General features: G+C 38.5%; 2 protein-coding genes across 5 annotated transcripts; both read left to right on the top strand.

Annotated features, from left to right (window-relative positions):
* Nucleotides 1-2,351: 2,351 nt before the first annotated feature.
* LOC147314372 (beta-galactosidase-1-like protein 2) lies at nt 2,352-10,064 on the top strand. Of its 2 annotated transcripts, XM_086261288.1 has the most exons (21): nt 2,352-3,052; nt 3,235-3,294; nt 3,640-3,703; nt 4,004-4,189; nt 4,372-4,440; nt 4,551-4,646; nt 4,740-4,848; nt 4,931-5,023; nt 5,116-5,197; nt 5,334-5,398; nt 5,584-5,668; nt 5,882-6,019; nt 6,643-6,723; nt 6,830-6,936; nt 7,409-7,555; nt 7,643-7,714; nt 8,010-8,088; nt 8,611-8,698; nt 8,885-8,999; nt 9,137-9,253; nt 9,353-10,064. In XM_086261288.1, exons 4-21 carry the CDS (start codon nt 4,026-4,028, stop codon nt 9,461-9,463), a joined length of 1,818 nt encoding a protein of 605 aa, XP_086117414.1. In that variant the 5' UTR covers nt 2,352-3,052; nt 3,235-3,294; nt 3,640-3,703; nt 4,004-4,025; the 3' UTR covers nt 9,464-10,064. The 2 variants fall into 2 exon arrangements, with proteins under 2 accessions (XP_086117414.1, XP_086117413.1); XM_086261287.1 differs by lacking the exons at nt 2,352-3,052; nt 3,235-3,294; nt 3,640-3,703 and having other exon boundaries at nt 3,954-4,189.
* A 369-nt stretch (nt 10,065-10,433) lies between these two features.
* hacl2 (2-hydroxyacyl-CoA lyase 2) lies at nt 10,434-16,674 on the top strand. 3 transcript variants are annotated; one of them, XM_086261278.1, is made up of 15 exons: nt 10,434-10,662; nt 10,737-10,878; nt 11,311-11,512; nt 12,106-12,233; nt 12,347-12,597; nt 12,762-12,861; nt 12,954-13,051; nt 13,302-13,438; nt 13,799-13,933; nt 14,139-14,253; nt 14,361-14,530; nt 14,715-14,785; nt 14,878-14,949; nt 15,303-15,408; nt 15,508-16,674. In XM_086261278.1, exons 2-15 carry the CDS (start codon nt 10,765-10,767, stop codon nt 15,684-15,686), a joined length of 1,878 nt encoding a protein of 625 aa, XP_086117404.1. In that variant the 5' UTR covers nt 10,434-10,662; nt 10,737-10,764; the 3' UTR covers nt 15,687-16,674. The 3 variants fall into 3 exon arrangements, with proteins under 3 accessions (XP_086117404.1, XP_086117403.1, XP_086117405.1); XM_086261279.1 differs by having other exon boundaries at nt 10,471-10,490; XM_086261277.1 differs by having other exon boundaries at nt 10,434-10,878.
* The last annotated feature ends 635 nt before the right edge of the window (nt 16,675-17,309 follow it).

The following is a 17,309-nucleotide window of genomic DNA, read 5'->3' as shown; positions in this document are numbered from 1 at the left end:
CATATGCGTACCGAACCGAAAGCACTGTATCGAACGGTTCAATATCGATACGAATATCGTTGCACCCCTAATATTTATATGCATATTTATAATCATACGCTTCTTGGAGTGAGCGCATACACTCATGAAGTTTAGTAACTTCAGGTCACTGCAACAAGCCCAGGTACAGTTTACCGACGGATGGGTACAGGACCTTGAAATGCACCGTGTAGAATGAAAGACCATCGTACGTATCATAAGTTTACCAGTCTCACAAATTGTCGTCATAAATACACATTCCTTAACCGTTTATTAATAGGACCTTTGAGCTCAACGGTAATTAATTAGTAGTGGAAATAATTTCTGGTAGCATCACAGAAATGTAGCAGTGACAATAATACTGTATGCTGTAATCGTACTGGGCAATTAGTGATACAAAAAACCTGTTTTATCCTTTGAAGAAAAGTATATGTTTTTGTCAATGTACCATAATAACAGAAGCGAAACGCAATATTGTGTCAGGACAATTCACTATTTATGCACAATAAATAAAGAAGCATAGCGCGACAATTTCTGTTCAGCGCCAGACTTGCTTGTAACCTATATCACTAATTATGTTGTGAAAATGACGTATTAACTACTAAAAAACACTGACCTTCGTGTAAATGCTTGGAGCAGACTAACCTGTGAGCTGGAGTGTTCTGGGACGTTATATTTGATCTTTGAATGGCTGAAATCCAGGCCATCCGTCGCGTCTTTGTTACTTCGGAAACATGGCTTGAACAATTTCTCTTCAACGACGTAATCCGATAACAACCGATTTCTTTACTCGTCGGCTACATATATATATATATATATATATATATATATATATATATATATATACACACACACATATACATATATATATATATACACACACACATATACATATATATATATATACACACACACATATACATATATATATATATATATATATATATATATACACACACATATACATACATATATATATATATATATATATATATATATATACATATATATATATATATATGTGTGTGTGTGTGTGTCCCTATTCTGGTATTTTAAAGAGTACTTAGCGTAAATATTAAGCAACCTAACTAATAGGGTTCCAACTCCCAGCAACAACAAAAATAAATAAATAAAAAATAGGGAACCACCCCTCACGCGCCACCTCATGATGCTTAATCGACGTAATCAACCTTAATTTGATGCAGTGTGAAAAAAAATGCACAGAAATATTAAATAGATTCAACATCTTTCTTCAACAAAATTGCAGACTGCACAGATGGTACCTTCCCAAAGGAAAAAGTACTATAGCTTACTAGGGTATATATATTAGACTTAATAGTCACTATATACAGTAATTGACTTCTATTCGTTTTACATCAAATTAAAACTTTGGGTGTCAGATAATTATTTATTAAAAGCTAGACATTTTAAATGAGAATAAGAAAGAAAAGTATGTCTTTGTGCCCCCTTTTCCCAGTTAATGCCCTATCGGCCCCCCTGGCTAAACTTTGCTAGATCCGCCCCTGCACAGTTACCAGCGTCAGCTACTTAGAAAACGATCCTGGTGTAGAAAGTAATATTAAATAAATTCTAACAACAGCTGATCAAGCTTAAACGTGCTGCTGTTGTTCAGCCGCTGGTTTCCTCTTTCTGGTGCAAAGTGGGCCAAAAACAAACAAGAAAGATGGACTCGCTACAGAAAAGCCGATCAGCTGATCATTTAAGCAGTTTCACGATTGAAGTAGCAGCCGGAGAGCAAGAGGCAGTCGCTCTTAAGCTTAACGTGGGAATGCTTTACAAACATTCAGAGATGGACTTACACACTTGCTTTACTTCTCTCGGGGATAACTTTGTCGGAGATGAAATGCCAGGTTGCTAGCGAAGCTCCAAATGCTATCCAGACCACCGACAGGTCCCGCATGCCACAGCTGCTCTATCACGTGATGCATACTGCTCCGACGTGCTAACGTTCTGAGGTGAGTTACGGCTTGTTGCAAGTTTTGTGAGGTGCTTTCGTGATATTTAATGGATCGGATTACATTTTTTATTTTTCTCCGATATCCGATCCAGTAATTTAGGTCAGTATCGGACCGATACCGATAGGTAATATCGGATCGGTCCATCTCTAATTTATATATAAACATATATATAAAGAAAACCACGTTTTTTTACATTACTAATTCCTTTTGTGCATAATTTTATAACAACCTGAAGATCCAGTTGGGAGCCAAAAGAACCGACTCTTTTTAGTGAGCCGAAGGAGCCGGTTCTCTAAAAAGATCCGGAAATCCCATCACTACAATGAAACGCGACAACTACGGTAGATACTTAGGGACCACCAAAAAGTTCACCTGCTCATTGAAAACGGAGAGCACTCTAAATTCTTGTAAATAATTTATTGAATGACAGATTTTTTTAAAATGGGATCTACAGACAGACCCTTGTCTTTTTAGTGGCTGACTTTGTCTTGTGTGTTATTTTAATGAATAAATAAATAAAAATCCATGTTATTGGCAGGAAAGCAATCAATCCAGAATGCTATTTAATGAGGTGTAATAAATATGTGTAAACCTGATAAAACAGGCAAATAAGGGGGAAAGGGAATGTTCCCGAATTTTTACATTTTTTTCATTATTGCTTTGTTTGGTGAAGATACATTTGAAGCTATAGAAATTACAACAGCAGCTAACTTTATTGATTGACACAATGCTATAAAATTACTTTACATTAGAATAACAAAACAAAACATAATTTTGCTTTTTAGGATATACACACCAGCAGTAAGCCCAGCTGTTAGCGTTACAGTTTTTCAGGTGCCACTTTCAGGGCTGCTAAAGATCCAAGAGTCTTTCCAGCTGGTGTCTTGCAATGGCCTGTGTGCTCAGGGTTGAGGGAACAGCCACCTGTCACCCTTTGGTCTCTTTCACAGTTTGAATGGCCTGATTCCACCTTGTGTGCACTGGGATGTGGCCTCGCCATAGCTGCCCTTGCAGAAGCACACAAAACCACTTCTCCTGTCCATATGGTTAGAGAGGTACTTCCACTCTTTAAGAATGTGTGATGGTGCTGGCGGGTGTAATCAAATGCCTAGAAAATACTTCAGAATATGTCAATCAGCCATTAAACTCCTACTCCTATGTTCCTGTTTGTGCGCTTATAAAAAGGTAAATAATTGTGAACAGCCCCTAACCTCATAATGCAAATTTTCATTCACAGGGAGCTTCTTGTTCTTTTCTTGTTACAAGCACCGTGGATGAACCAGAAGTCTCAACAAAGGTACTCCACCTGCCTTCGCTGGTCATACTTTAAGTTATGTTTGTAACCGCAATTACACTGAACAGTTGAACTGATTGAACAATTAGTTGTTCAATAAAGTTGAACCTTTAGCATTTCCTACCAAGTACACTTTGTTAATGTGACGTTGTTCCGTTTGCCCTCTAAACCGAGAAAAACAAAACATGTAAAAACTGAGCAAAGAAATACCGTATGAAGAGACCAACATTACTGTGTACAGTGTGATTTCTGTTTTCTGTAAGGCAGTGCTTCACTGACAAAGACTAAGGGGTAGAGAGAGAGTGAGAGAGAGAGAACTATTATATTTTTGTTCTAAAACAACAATAGTTTCCCTTATCCACAGTGTTTGAGGCCTCCCAGCACCATCCACCCCTTCCACGAATGCGCTCTGGTAAGCTCAGCTTCAAGCCACAGCACTGACAGTGTTTTTGATGTAGCTGGCAGTTTCAACTTTCATGTTAAGTCTTGGTAAGGTTTTCCATTTACTCTACCTAAAATGTATGCGTTATTTGTGCAGTCTGCAGGTACTACAATGTTTTAAATGCATCATTTGTTACTGTAATGTCATGCTAAAATGTTTCAAATGCTTTGACACAGCTTAAAAACACCATAATCCAGCATGCAATACCTGCTTTAAAAAAATGAACTTTTTTCTGTTAGATTATATGTTAGTGATTTTTTTCCCCCTCAGACATCACCTTGATGTGAGAAGAATGAGTCGTTTAGAGGGACTGAAGGCCAACTCGTCTCAGTTTACTCTAGAAGGAGAGCCTTTCCGCATCCTGGGAGGCTCTGTCCATTACTTCCGTGTCCCCAGAGCCTACTGGGAGGACAGGCTGCTGAAGATGAAGGCCTGTGGTCTCAATACACTCACAACGTACGTTCCCAGTGCACATTCTGTACGCCTTAAATCACAAGTATCTGTTCTTTTGGTGAAGTAAGCCAAATAGAAACCAGTTTAGGGTCTATGTGGAAGGCCTGTTGAACATTTCTCCTCCTTATACACTGTACTATTGCTGATGATACAAAGAATATATTCTTTGCTGCTTTATTTTTCAGATATGTGCCATGGAACCTCCATGAGCCTGAGAGGGGAACATTTAATTTTCAGGATCAGCTGGACCTTAAGTAAGTTTCCCACCTAAATGTGTTACGTTTGTAGGACTACTTTTTTTTTTTTTAAGACATACAAAGTATTTATTTCTGAAAAGAGCATGAAGCATCTGTGCCTGTCTCAGGGCCTATGTCAGTTTGGCAGCACAGCTGGGTCTCTGGGTTATACTGCGTCCTGGACCTTACATCTGCGCTGAATGGGACTTGGGCGGGTTGCCTAGGTAGTATCATCTTCCCATCAATTTGAAGCTGTTCCATAAATACGCAGTATACCACACCGTGTCTTCTCTCTTGTTCCTCTTTTTTTTCTCTAGCTGGTTGCTACAAGATGAAGAGATGCAGTTGAGGACAACTTATCCTGGATTCGTAAATGCTGTCAACTTGTACTTTGACAAGCTCATCTCAGTTATCAAGCCTCTGATGGTAAGTCCAGGTGGCTGTTTTCTCACTACATTTTAAGCCAAAAGAATAACTAGAGTTTTCTCTGTTTGGTTTTGTTTTTTAGTTTGAAGGAGGCGGCCCGATCATTGCAGTCCAGGTTGAGAATGAATACGGCTCATTTGCAAAAGATGACAAATATATGCCATTTATAAAGAATGTGTGTATTATTGCCAATTTTAATCATTAAAATGGTTTGTGACATTGCAGCATGATGGATTCCTGCACCCTTCGTTGTCTTTTTTGCTGTAGTGTCTCCAGTCCAGAGGGATCAAAGAGCTTCTGATGACTTCAGACAACTGGGAAGGCTTAAGATGTGGAGGGGTGGAAGGAGGTAATAACACTGATAAACCTTGAGCTAAAGAAAGATACAAACAATCGTTGTCTGTGTCCTTTGTTCGCTTTTTACTTTATGGTTTTGTCCTTGTTATTGGATCGTGTTTGAGAATGTGACATCTTGCTTATTTCAGCTCTAAAAACAATAAACCTTCAGAGACTCTCATTTGGAGCCATCCAACATTTGGCTGACATACAGGTAAGTGATGGTCAACGATGATCTGCGATTGTCATGACAGGTTGACATTTCAATCTGAAAGACATTTAAGTCAACTGAGAAATACTTTGGGGATTTTTATTATGAATTGATGGTAATGTTTTATTCAGCCTGTGACAGTGAGGAGCAAGATAGAGCCTACTTAATACACGTGTTCTGTTGTGTAGCCCCAGAAACCTCTAATGGTAATGGAGTACTGGTCTGGATGGTTTGATGTCTGGGGAGAACATCATCACGTGTTCCACGCCGAGGGTTTGCAAATGTTTTTTTTAAGTCACACAATTTTTCCAAGCATATGTTCATTTTATGACAAGATTCAAAGTGACAAGTGTTTATTTATTTGAAATGTTTAGGCAGATTGTAAATATGCACTTTAAAACTCCATATATTGCTGCTTGTTGGTCTTTGTGTGTTATGTCGTCACACACTGCTACAGTGGAAAATCTGTGCTGCCCTTTATGACAGACATGCTGGCTGTGGTGTCCGAGATCTTGGATCGAGGCGTTTCCATTAATCTGTACATGTTTCATGGCGGAACCAGCTTTGGCTTCATGAACGGCGCAATGGACTTTGGCGCCTACAAATCTCAGGTCACCAGTTACGGTAGGGTGGGATTAACCTTAGACCCCAGAGCCCAGAGATCAAAGCACAAAGAAGTGTTTTACATGTTTGAGGGATATCTTTTCCAGCAGTGACACATTACAACAGTCCTTGCAGCCATTCACTGGCTACCTGTTAGTTTTAGAATTGAGTTTAAGATTTTTATTGCTGATTTTTAAAGCCCTACACGACCTGGTCCCTTCATTTATATTGTATTTATTTTTCACTTTTCACTTTTCCTATTTTTTGCCCCTGGTATTCTTTAATATTACTGCATATTATTCTCGCTTTGTTTTGAAAAGTGCTGCATAAATGCAAGCACTCTTACAAGAAAACTTTTACTTCTTGATTGTAAATAAGAACTACTTCAAACAGAGCAAAATAACTTTGGGAGAAATTTATCTGAAGTGGACTTTTTTGTTTTAATTTGACCCCTGTTAAATCTGTTAACGTGGAAGGGGCATGGTTTATGTACTATAATACAGCTTGTTAGCTGTGGTTTAAATCAATGCAGAAAACACAGACAACATAACGGCTCTCCAAAAATAAAACCAAAATTTTGCTCGTTTAAATGTTTAATATCTTTTCATTTTAAAAAGTCAGCGGTCTCAATGGTTTCTTGGCAGATTATGATGCTCCCCTATCTGAAGCTGGGGACTGCACTCCAAAATATCACCACCTGAGGAATTTATTCAGCCAGTACCACTGTAAGTTCTTCTTAAGGATCCATATTTATTTTAATTTATGAAAAACAATGTAAATCTACTAAAATGTCTAACTCAGGCATGACTGAATGTTTTTGCGAACTCACAGCTGAGCCTCTTCCTGGAGTGCCCTCTTCTCCGGAAAGGAAAGCTTACAGCCCTGCTTTTATCCAGCAACACCTGTCACTGTGGGACATCTTGCAATTCAGCGACAAGGTGAGCTGCAGATGGCAAGCGCCCATCTGGTAGAGTTGATAGTATAACTGACAAAACTAGATCAGAGCAGATAAATATGGGGTCCCTGGTGGAAGGAGAGCAAACATGGTACAATGAGTATCAAACAGACATGACGCTGCTGTTATCAGCATGTGTGTCTTTGTGCAGCAATCTGGCAACTTGCTGCTTATATGCTTAAGACAGATGTCTCACAACTTGCAGTTAGGTTTGACCTTACTTCTCCTTTAGCTATGTTTCTTCCCCTTTCTGAATGTGATTCAGGTAGTCTTTCATGAGCACTTGTGAAAGCTTACATTAAGAAACTGTAATTTTCAAGCCACAACACTACTCCTGTTTTTTCCCCATGTGTTGTGATGCAGCAAGAGATCTGATCAAATTGCATTATGTTTCAAATTCTTAAATTTTTCTTAATGTTTTACCATTTACTTGATTTTACCTCCCATTTCTCCAGCCGCACAAGTCAGACAAGCCAGTGAACATGGAGAATCTCCCTGTGAACAATAACAATGGTCAGTCATATGGTTATACACTGTATGAAACCACTATCACTGGTGGAGGCGCCCTAAACTCCAGGAACAACATTAGAGACAGAGCAGTGGTAAGAGCATACCAGTGATAAAGTAACCACAGATCCAAAATACAGCATAATTATACACTGCCTGTGTGACTTTTCAATCTTTTCCAGGTTTTTGTGAACAGGGAGTGTGTTGGTTGTTTGGACTATAAGACTCATGAGGTTGCACTCCCTGATGGAAAGGTGCTGATCATTTTTTCTGTATCTACTCTGAAATTTACAAAGTGATACTTAAATTAAGGATTAGGGTTAATATGCTTAATCATCCCATTTTACCCCCAAATTTGTTTTTGGAGTGAAGTTACAAAACACAATAGTGCCATTAGTTAATTGCACTCTTTGCACACTATGATTTACTCCCACAGTCCATAGACGTGTGTGTTAGGACTTGGAATATTCATAGACTCAAAGAAAATTGTACATAGTCATCTTTTATTTATACTCAACATTTAAAGCACTAATTTTTTGTATATCAAAGGGGGAGAGGACATTAAGCTTCCTTGTGGAGAACTGTGGAAGAGTGAATTATGGGAAAGCTCTGGATGAACAGCGCAAAGGTATTCCACATGCTGCTGTGTGTTTTTTACATAGCTATATCAAAGTGACTGCTTCAGTCTTTTGACAAAATGTCATTCAGAAAGTTTTACAATTTAAATTCAGCAAATTTTCATACTGATAATAATACTTCTGCTGTCAGATTGCATAGCTGCATGGACTTTCAGGCCAGGGCACATATTTTTTAAGCTTAAGTCCTAAAAGATGTTCTATGCTTACTGCTTTATTTTTATTTATTTTTTTTGCCTTTGTTTTGTATGAAGAAAAAGTAAATAAAATCCAGAGTAAGTATCTGGTTAGACATCCACATTTGTGGATAGTGCTAGTAAAATAAAAGTATTCATTTCCTAATGAGGTTGGAAGGACACACGTTTTTTTTCCTGCATGCACTATTAAACCTATCAGTTGCAATCAAGACTAGTTATTTTTTACATGTGTATATATATATATATATATAAGTCATTTAAAGTAACGTATAAACGACATAACTGTAAGGAATATTCAGTTTATAATTCAAATTACAGGTATTGTGGGAGACATTGTGTTGAACAACACTCCACTGAGAGGATTTTCCATCTCCTGCTTTGATATGAAGCCCAGCTTTATAAAAAGGTCTGTTATCTGGATTAAAACGTCTTTCTTGCCAAAATCGTACAGTGTTTAGAATGGCAGGTTTCTAAGTGTACCTTTTCATTGTCTATGTTAAAGGGAAGATTCAATCAAAAATTGCTCGAGTCTCCTTGTATAGATTCAATGTGCACTTTGATAACAGTATGTGTTTTGTGGCTCTTGTTTTAGATTAACAAATTCAGGCCAATGGAAAACTGACTTCAAGTCACATTGTATCCCCGGGTTTTTCCAGGCCAGGCTCTGTGTCGATGGCCCTCCCAAAGACACCTTTGTCAGCCTTCGTGTGAGTATAACAGTTTGTGTGGAAAACATTAACTAACCAGCAAGTAAGCTAGAGGGTTTTTTCTTTAAAAAAAACCAATACATGCTGTATTGGCTGGCTGGCTAGTTTCTGTTTGTTGATAGTGTATTTATCCACAGAGTTGGGGTAAAGGCATTATATTTGTCAATGGGCAGAACCTTGGACGTTATTGGTTTATTGGCCCCCAGCATTTCCTTTATCTCCCAGCACCTTGGCTTAGAAGTGGAGAGAATGAGGTACCTGTGTAATATCAAAAGATGGAACATGAATTATAAGTGTAACTTGTAACTAAAGAACCTTAGTTAATTTATGTTTATTTTTCTGCTCTCTTTCAGATTATTGTCTTTGAGGAACAACGGGTGCATGATAAACTACTGTTTGCTGAAAATCCTGATTATGGAAAGGTTATCGATGTGTACAAACTTCCTTTCTGCACACTGCTGTGAACATGCTGTAAAACAACAAACTAACTTTAACACATACACACAGACAAAGACAACCATGCTCTTTCATTAAAAGACTGATAGATTCATTATGTTAATACTGTCTAGCCTATAAAATCTATTGTAAATATTTTCATTCAAATTATAAAATCTTGCATTTTGTTTTGTTTCCTTTACTATGCAATCTGCTGATTTCACTCGACTTATTATTTAACATGCATCTTGCTCTCACTACAAATAATGCAGTTTGAACCCATTTTACACATCTTGAACCTTTGACTGTGTAAAGTCCCTGATTTGACCAGAGCAGGAGTGTCAAACTCATTTCATGTTGTGGCTCATGCAGCACACTTGGATCTTAAATGGGCTGGATCAGTGAAAATCCCCTTTCGGTCGTTTTATAGAAGTTTAACTACACATTTAAAATCCCCGAGAAGTGCAATTTCAACAGTATGTCTCAGCTTTTCGACATGATACATTATAGCCGATGAAAGAAATCTGTCAACACAAATAATTAAATGGCTAAAATTATACGTTTTTGCCTTTTCACTGTGAACCCGTTGTAAAAATTGAATTCTATAGCAGAGAATAAAAAAAAAAAGAAAAACAAGATTTTTTTTCTGTCATTTGTTTATTTATCTGTTACTGCAATGGGAAGGTCTATGTCTCACGTTTGACACACCTGAACTAGAGACCGTCCTTGGCTTGAACAGCGCCCTCACGTTCACTAAAGACGGAAATAAATCTGTACCTTGACAATAAAGGTACAATGTTTGCCATACATGTGAGCATACGATTAAATACACAGCAACTAATGAAGACACACGTGTAACTTTTATTGCGTTCATGGCTACAGAAAAATAATAACAACTGGAAAAGAAAATCCCCATGTATACCCCATAAATAAATGCTGTGAACTTTAGCAGCAGTCATATATTTTGAAAATTACTAAACGGAAGTACCCTATATCCTTTACAGGCGGCTTTACCATCAACTGTCACATTTCTTTCTGTGTCGGCGCAGGTGTAAAGTAAGGGTACCTGGTCGTTTCAAGTTGTAGACGACCAAATGTCCTTCAGAGCCTCGGAGTAACTTAAATTTTTTTAACTTCTGAGTGAATGTAGTTGCACGTGTACGCCTTTGAAATGGGTGTATAGCAGTTGTAGAAGAAGCTCCATAGTTTATTAGCCTAGCTTGAACCGGTGAGCTGCTGAACCGGTAGCTCCATAGATTTTGATATAATAAGTTTAGCTTATTTACCGTAGTGTCTTTTCAGAAATTGGGATTTGCTTCCGCATTCCAGCATGGAGCCTTTTGGAGTCGTCGGCATTGTTCTCGGATCCTTTACAAGCCTGGTGCTGGGTGGGCTACTGTTTGCAGCCTACAAACTTGGCATACTCTACCAATTGTTCCACAAAGTAGGTATTTTAAAAAAAGTCAACACCGTAATCTGTGTGCTTTCTGTGCTATCCTTCGTTATGCACTCTGTTTTCAGTCATTGCATAATCTGTGGCCACTTAAAAAAAAAGTCTTCTACAGGCAGTCAGTGTTGAAGCGTAAGCTGGACTCTATTCACGTAAACTTTGACCAGCCTTGTGGTTTTCCAGCACAAAGGTTATCAGATCCCCGCGGCTCCACATCAACACTGCAGCCCTGAACAATATGCGGTTGTTGCATAATAGGAAACGACAGTGGGATGAAAAGGAGTGTGACAGGTGGCCCTACAGAGCACAGTCAGCTCTTTATATTAGACAGCGGTTTTATTTTAGTTTGCACGATTGTTTATGTGGTTACAACAGCCACGATCTTGTCTGCAGTAACCTAATTCTGTCCCTCTTTACTTATTCCAGACTGACACAAAGAGCTCCAAGCACGGTGGCGACATTGTGGCAGAGGTCCTCCATGCCCATGGGGTCAAGTACATTTTCACTCTTGTGGGTGGGCATATTTCACCTATCCTGGTGGCTTGCGAGAAGATGGGGATCCGGATTGTGGACACTAGGCACGAGGCCACTGCAGTCTTCGCTGCTGATGCTGTGGCAAGACTTTCAGGTGCAGGTTTAGATTGCGTGAAAATGCATCTCCAGTGATACGACTCATTCTTAATGCAGGCGTTCCACCTCCTGCAGACATTATGATTTATCAAGCAAAGGTGCATCTAACAGCATTCTTAGAGGCTAAAAGGAGTTAACACTTCCTTGAAACAATGGCTTGGTTTAGATGTTATTAAGGTGGCATGAATAATAATTTAAAAACCTGCTAAAAACCTGACCTGATCACTTGATTTTGGTTTGATCATGAACAAAGTGTCTTTCAACATTATGTGTCTTACTGTCCTAGTTTGCATTACCTGGACAGTATCAGATCCCCATGGCTATCAGAAGATGGTTTTTTTTTTCACAATTTTGGTCTCTGTTCAGATGTTGTTACACCCCTATTACCCCCCAGTTGAGAAATTCACATTATTACTGCACCAAAACGAATAGAGGGATTCAAATAAATTAATGCAGAAGTAAAACATAACTTATAGCAACAATACTACACAGCAATGGAACAAAAATGTACACTACACAAGGTAGAGATAAATGTAGGTGCACCTTAGTAATAGCTCTGACAGCAAGCTGTTATGCTTGTTTCTGCTTCAGGTACGGTTGGTGTAGCCGCTGTGACGGCTGGCCCAGGCCTCACTAACACAGTGACCGCAGTGAAGAATGCTCAGATGGCTGAATCTCCTTTGCTGCTCATTGGAGGAGCTGCTGGCACGCTACTCCAGGTGGAGTGGATTCAGATATTATTAATGCCACCACAATATTAATGTGCATGCAGAGTAAAACGACAGGCAAAAAAAGCATTCTTCAGTGTTTATCAATTGTGTTTGCGGAACAGGGCAGAGGAGCACTGCAAGATATTGACCAGATGTCTCTCTTCAAGCCTTTGTGTAAGTTCTGCACCTCCATCAGGACTGTCAGAGAAATTGTGCCTACGGTCAAGAAGGCGTTGGCCATTGCTCAGTCAGGAACGCCTGGTCCTGTTTTCATAGAGTTCCCCATTGACACGCTCTACCCCTTCCACCTGGTGTCTAAGGAGTTTGTTGTTAAGAACCCTCCCAAAGGCCTGATGGGAAGAATTGTCTCATGGTATGTTGTTTTTGCACTGCATGCTACTGTTTGGGTTATTTATAATGTTTGCATCTTTTATAATATCATAATTTGGGAATTTCTTTCCTCATTATTCTTCCCTAATCAGAAGTGTGTTCATATGTTCTGAATTATTTGATTTTTGTGGTCTGCTTTCTTCAAAGGTACCTTCATAACCACCTCATGAATCTCTTTGCTGGAGCCTGGGAGCCCAGGGATATGTCTCCACTTCCCGTTCACATCCCTCAAGCCACAGACAATCAGGTAAGTCTTGTAGTAAATGTTCGTCAATACGTAAATGCTCTGGCCATTGGAGATTGACAGCATTTTTAAACATTTTTTTCGATGCATGCCAGATCCAAAAGTGCCTAGAGCTGGTGAGTCGAGCCAAGAAACCTGTTATTGTGCTGGGTAGCCAAGCAACACTACCCCCAACACCAGTGGATAACATCAGGTAAAAGATGAGTCACGTGTCCTTTTATTTTTCTGCCACTCTTTGTTGTTTGGTGTTGATACTGGAAGTGTTTGTTAAAATGTGTTAAACTATTCCTGTGGTGAGCCTTAAGCAAATTTTTCTTCAGTCTTCAAATATCAGTGAAATTATATTTTGGTATTTTTACTTGGATGTTACATCTGGTCAAAATGGTTTCCCCCTTTTTAAAAAATGTTTTTATTTATTTCATTTATTTGTTTATTTTAAACAGGAAGGCTTTGGAGGATCTGGGCATCCCCTGCTTTCTCGGGGGTATGTGTCGTGGCTTGCTGGGTAAAGACAGCCCCATCCACATCCGACAAAACAGACGAGATGCTCTGAAGGAAGCCGATGTGGTAGTCCTGGCAGGTCAGGCAAACATTGTTTCCTTTTTATTCCATAATGATAAAAAGAGAAATAACATTTTGAGACCAACCTATTTAATATTAATATTATAATCTAAAGAAAATTGTGCAGGATAACTGCGTTTCAAAATATGTCGGAGTAAATATTTAACAAAGTTCCACGATGGATCAGTGTTATTGATTGCATTTTTAATTTTTCAGTAATTCTTTTGCATCTTTTTTTCTCCTTCTGGATTTAATTTATTCTGGAAGTATGTGTTGCGATACAGAGAGAGGTTAAACTGTGTTTTTTACATAGTGTGTATAGCTGCAGGCTCACCACGATCCCTGGAGAAATATTGACTTTTGTGCACCGTGTTTACAGGCACTGTGTGTGACTTCCGGCTGAGTTACGGCAGAACTCTCAGCAGACGCAGCAAGATCATCGCTGTCAACAGAGACAAGACACAGCTGCTAAAAAACTCAGACATGTTCTGGAAACCAACTATAGCAATTCAGGGTATGTTTGCCCCCTGATTTCATGCTAGCTTTAAAGGAAGGAAAGATTCAAAAATCTTTAGATAATCATAAAATATTGTACATGTGGTGCATATAAATATAAGCATACTCCTGATTTTTTTTTTCTTTAGAGTTGGACCTAAGAATAAATACATTAATTCAACAACTGCAAAAAAAAACCCCAAAACTGTATGTTGTATTTTCAGGTGATGCTGGATCATTTTTAGTGCGACTTTCCGAAGGGCTGAAGGGCCATCGCTGTCCAGAGGAATGGCCTCAGAGCCTCAAAGCAGGGGATGCGACCAAAGAAGCTGCAAACAAGTAAGCAGTGGGGTTGTGTTAAAGTATGCATTGCAAAATCTTCTATCTGTAACCATCACAAAAGCTAACATGTTGCTTTTTTAAAATTTATTTATTTTTTATTTCAGGGCTAAAGCTGAGGAGAAGACTGAATACCACTTAAATCCCTTGAAAGCCCTCCATTGTGTGGATGAGCTGATGGCTGAGGACAGCGTCATTGTTGCAGATGGAGGAGATTTTGTAGGAAGTGCCGCTTACATAATGAAACCAAGAGGACCTCTGTGTTGGCTCGATCCAGGTAGGATGCTGCTGACAAAGCAAATAGTTTAATTAAAACAATGAAATATTTTGGTTGTTTAAACCAAGAGCTTTATAAGTAAAACAAAAATCCATAGTGCACAAGTTTTGGCTGGATGATAACTATATTCTGAGTTAGTTGCAATCATGATGTTTTAATCTTGCTCTTCATTCCTTTCCTATAGGAGCCTTTGGGACTCTGGGAGTTGGAGGTGGTTTTGCTTTGGGGGCTAAACTGTGCCGGCCTGAATCTGAGGTATGTCTGGGGAGCTTTGCCTGATCATCTGATGATCAGTTTAAAAAATCATTGACGTTTTAAAAACAAAAGCTATGTTGTGTTTGTTTCAGGTGTGGATAGTCTATGGTGATGGCTCCTTAGGATACAGTATTGCAGAGTTTGACACATTCACTAGACACAAGGTAAAATCACACACAATCCTATTTAGATTACATGTATGTAATCTATGGAAGCAAGGTAGCTAACAGTAGTCAGTTAGGATCAGTGCACATGTGGTCTAGAGAAAGATCTAATGATCAAAACCAAATGAAAATAATGCAAGTGTTAGCTACTGGTGTGTACGGCCTTAAACATCACAGACTCAGTTCTTGTGTCATACAATGGAAAGATGCACTACATAATATGTTTTCATACTTGCTGTATGACCGCTATGGACCACTGACACGACAGCTTATTTAAGCATTCATTTTTTTGTGTGTGCATATTTTTCTGCTGATGTCTTTTGATAATGCATGCTCTGCTTTTCACACCTCAGACACCAGTGATAGCTCTGGTGGGAAATGATGCGTGCTGGAGTCAGATATCCAGAGAGCAGGTTCCTATGCTCGGCAGCAACGTGGCATGCGGCCTTGCATATACAGGTAGATTTATAATGTTCATGTTCGTGCTGTGATTGGTTGTAGAATACACTCAGTGATGTCTGGGCATATGTTAAAAGGTAAATTCTCTTCTTTTTGCAGACTATCACATCGTGGCAGATGGCTACGGTGGTAAGGGCTACCTTATAGGCTCTGAAAATGAAGAAAAGTTAAATGATATCGTCAGACAAGCTCAGAGGGATGCCCGGGAGGGCAAGGCTGCACTTATCAATGTTCTGATAGGGAAGACCAATTTTAGAGATGGCTCTATTTCGATATAGAATATCTGTGTAATACAGTAACCATGCATTATTTATCCTTTAACTCTGGCTACCCTGATGGACTCTTAATATCTAGGTTTGTGCAGGATTCTTTTAGTGTGACCTGGATCCAATCTCTGCTAGTGCACTTAAAGCCATAATTCACTCTGATAAATCACCTTTTAGTGTGCCGAGCTCTCTTGGATCACTTATTATTTCCTCCATCAGACTAGCAATGAATTCATAGCAAATCCACTATATATCAGTTATGACTGTTATCCTCCCTGTTGTGATACAGATATTTAGCATTAAGTTTCACTTAAAACATAGCTCCATACCTGCCAGCCTAGACAACGATACAGTCTGTGCTTAGAATTTTCAGAGAATAGCTGCTGCATTTTTTTTAAAGGGGGGTAAAAGGGAATGTTAAGGGATTATTCCTGTTTGGAAATTTTGTGGTTCAGTTTTTGACGGTTAAACAGCCGATTACAACTTTTGCAAATAAACAGTGAATGAAATCACTCGTGTGAGAGAGAGCATTAGCTACCAGTATGCCTTTTTCTCCTGTTCTGACATGAACACATAGCCTTTTTATGTGGACACAAGGCATCTTAGAACTGTATGTAGTTCATAATTTATAATTTAGGAAATCACTTTGTAGAATGGGGAAAACATTTTGTTTTTGAATGTTGATAACTGACTAACGGTATGCCTTCATAACGTTTGATTGTATCTTCAAAATGCATTGCCATGAAGAGACTGAAAACGTGTCTGCTGATTCGATTATATGTCTAAACAATATTTGATACTAACTTGTTTGCAGTGATATGGGCTAAGCCTGTACACAGTTTGGATTGCACTATTATCGTAAGATATTTACTCACCAGGTGAACACATCAGTTATTACACTCCTGTATGTACTGTTGTCTTGTTTGGCACATTGTGTGTTGAAATTTTAATCATAAAATGTTAATTTGGATTGATTCTGAAATAAATTTTTAAGAAAGGAGGTAATGTGAGTTTTTTATTTATTTACTTATTTATGTAAAACTGATTTAGATGTTTTAGGTGGCATGTTTACAGAAGTTTGTAATGACAGCAAGCATTCATTATCTCTGCATCACCCATCAACAAAGCCTTTACTCAACGCATAAACATCTCTGTACTTTTTGTATTTTCGCAACATCAACACAAACCAGTTTAAAAACGCTAAAGATTCGAATCGTGCTTATCGTAACAGGTGACTTTTGCCCCAAATTCTTCTCTAGGTGCAGTTAGTATTTCAACCGGGAGATGGCAGTGCAGTAGTGGTATTGTTAAAGTCTGTGCTGACGTGTTGTTTAGCATACGTTATAAAACAATGTAAATGTAGAATTTAGCGTCAGTTTTGAAGACCACCGCAGTCTTTATAACTGAGAATAATTTCATAAAAATTAATAAAGAAATTTAATTTACAAAAAAGTAATAAAAAGTAAAGTTGCACCTGATAGCGTCATTATTTATTTTGGTGATGTTTAATCACAAGACTTTGAACACAAACTGATTCATCTCGGGACATTACACATCTATTTCCACGTATATATGACGTCAGTAGAAAGACGAATTCACATGCTTTATTGTCCCTAAAAGGTAAAATCTGCACAA

This window comes from Aulonocara sp. 'chitande type north' Nkhata Bay, linkage group LG14 (genome assembly GCF_057382095.1).
Source record: "Aulonocara sp. 'chitande type north' Nkhata Bay isolate Kocher_YH1m ecotype deep benthic linkage group LG14, A_spYH_male_GT1.1, whole genome shotgun sequence".
NCBI classification, from domain to species: Eukaryota; Metazoa; Chordata; class Actinopteri; order Cichliformes; family Cichlidae; genus Aulonocara; species Aulonocara sp. 'chitande type north' Nkhata Bay.
This window is presented reverse-complemented; position numbering and strand designations above follow the sequence as displayed.

Bases quoted from the DNA above. Each gene is read 5' to 3' on its own strand.
- LOC147314372 (XM_086261287.1), top strand. From the start codon at position 3,954: ATGAACTTTTTTCTGTTAGATTATATGTTAGTGATTTTTTTCCCCCTC. The intron at 5,198-5,333 runs GTAATAACACTG...TGCTTATTTCAG, and splicing joins ATGTGGAGGGGTGGAAGGAG to CTCTAAAAACAATAAACCTT. The intron at 5,399-5,583 runs GTAAGTGATGGT...TCTGTTGTGTAG, and splicing joins AACATTTGGCTGACATACAG to CCCCAGAAACCTCTAATGGT.
- hacl2 (XM_086261278.1), top strand. From the start codon at position 10,765: ATGGAGCCTTTTGGAGTCGTCGGCATTGTTCTCGGATCCTTTACAAGC. The intron at 12,862-12,953 runs GTAAGTCTTGTA...GATGCATGCCAG, and splicing joins CTCAAGCCACAGACAATCAG to ATCCAAAAGTGCCTAGAGCT. The intron at 15,409-15,507 runs GTAGATTTATAA...TTCTTTTTGCAG, and splicing joins ATGCGGCCTTGCATATACAG to ACTATCACATCGTGGCAGAT.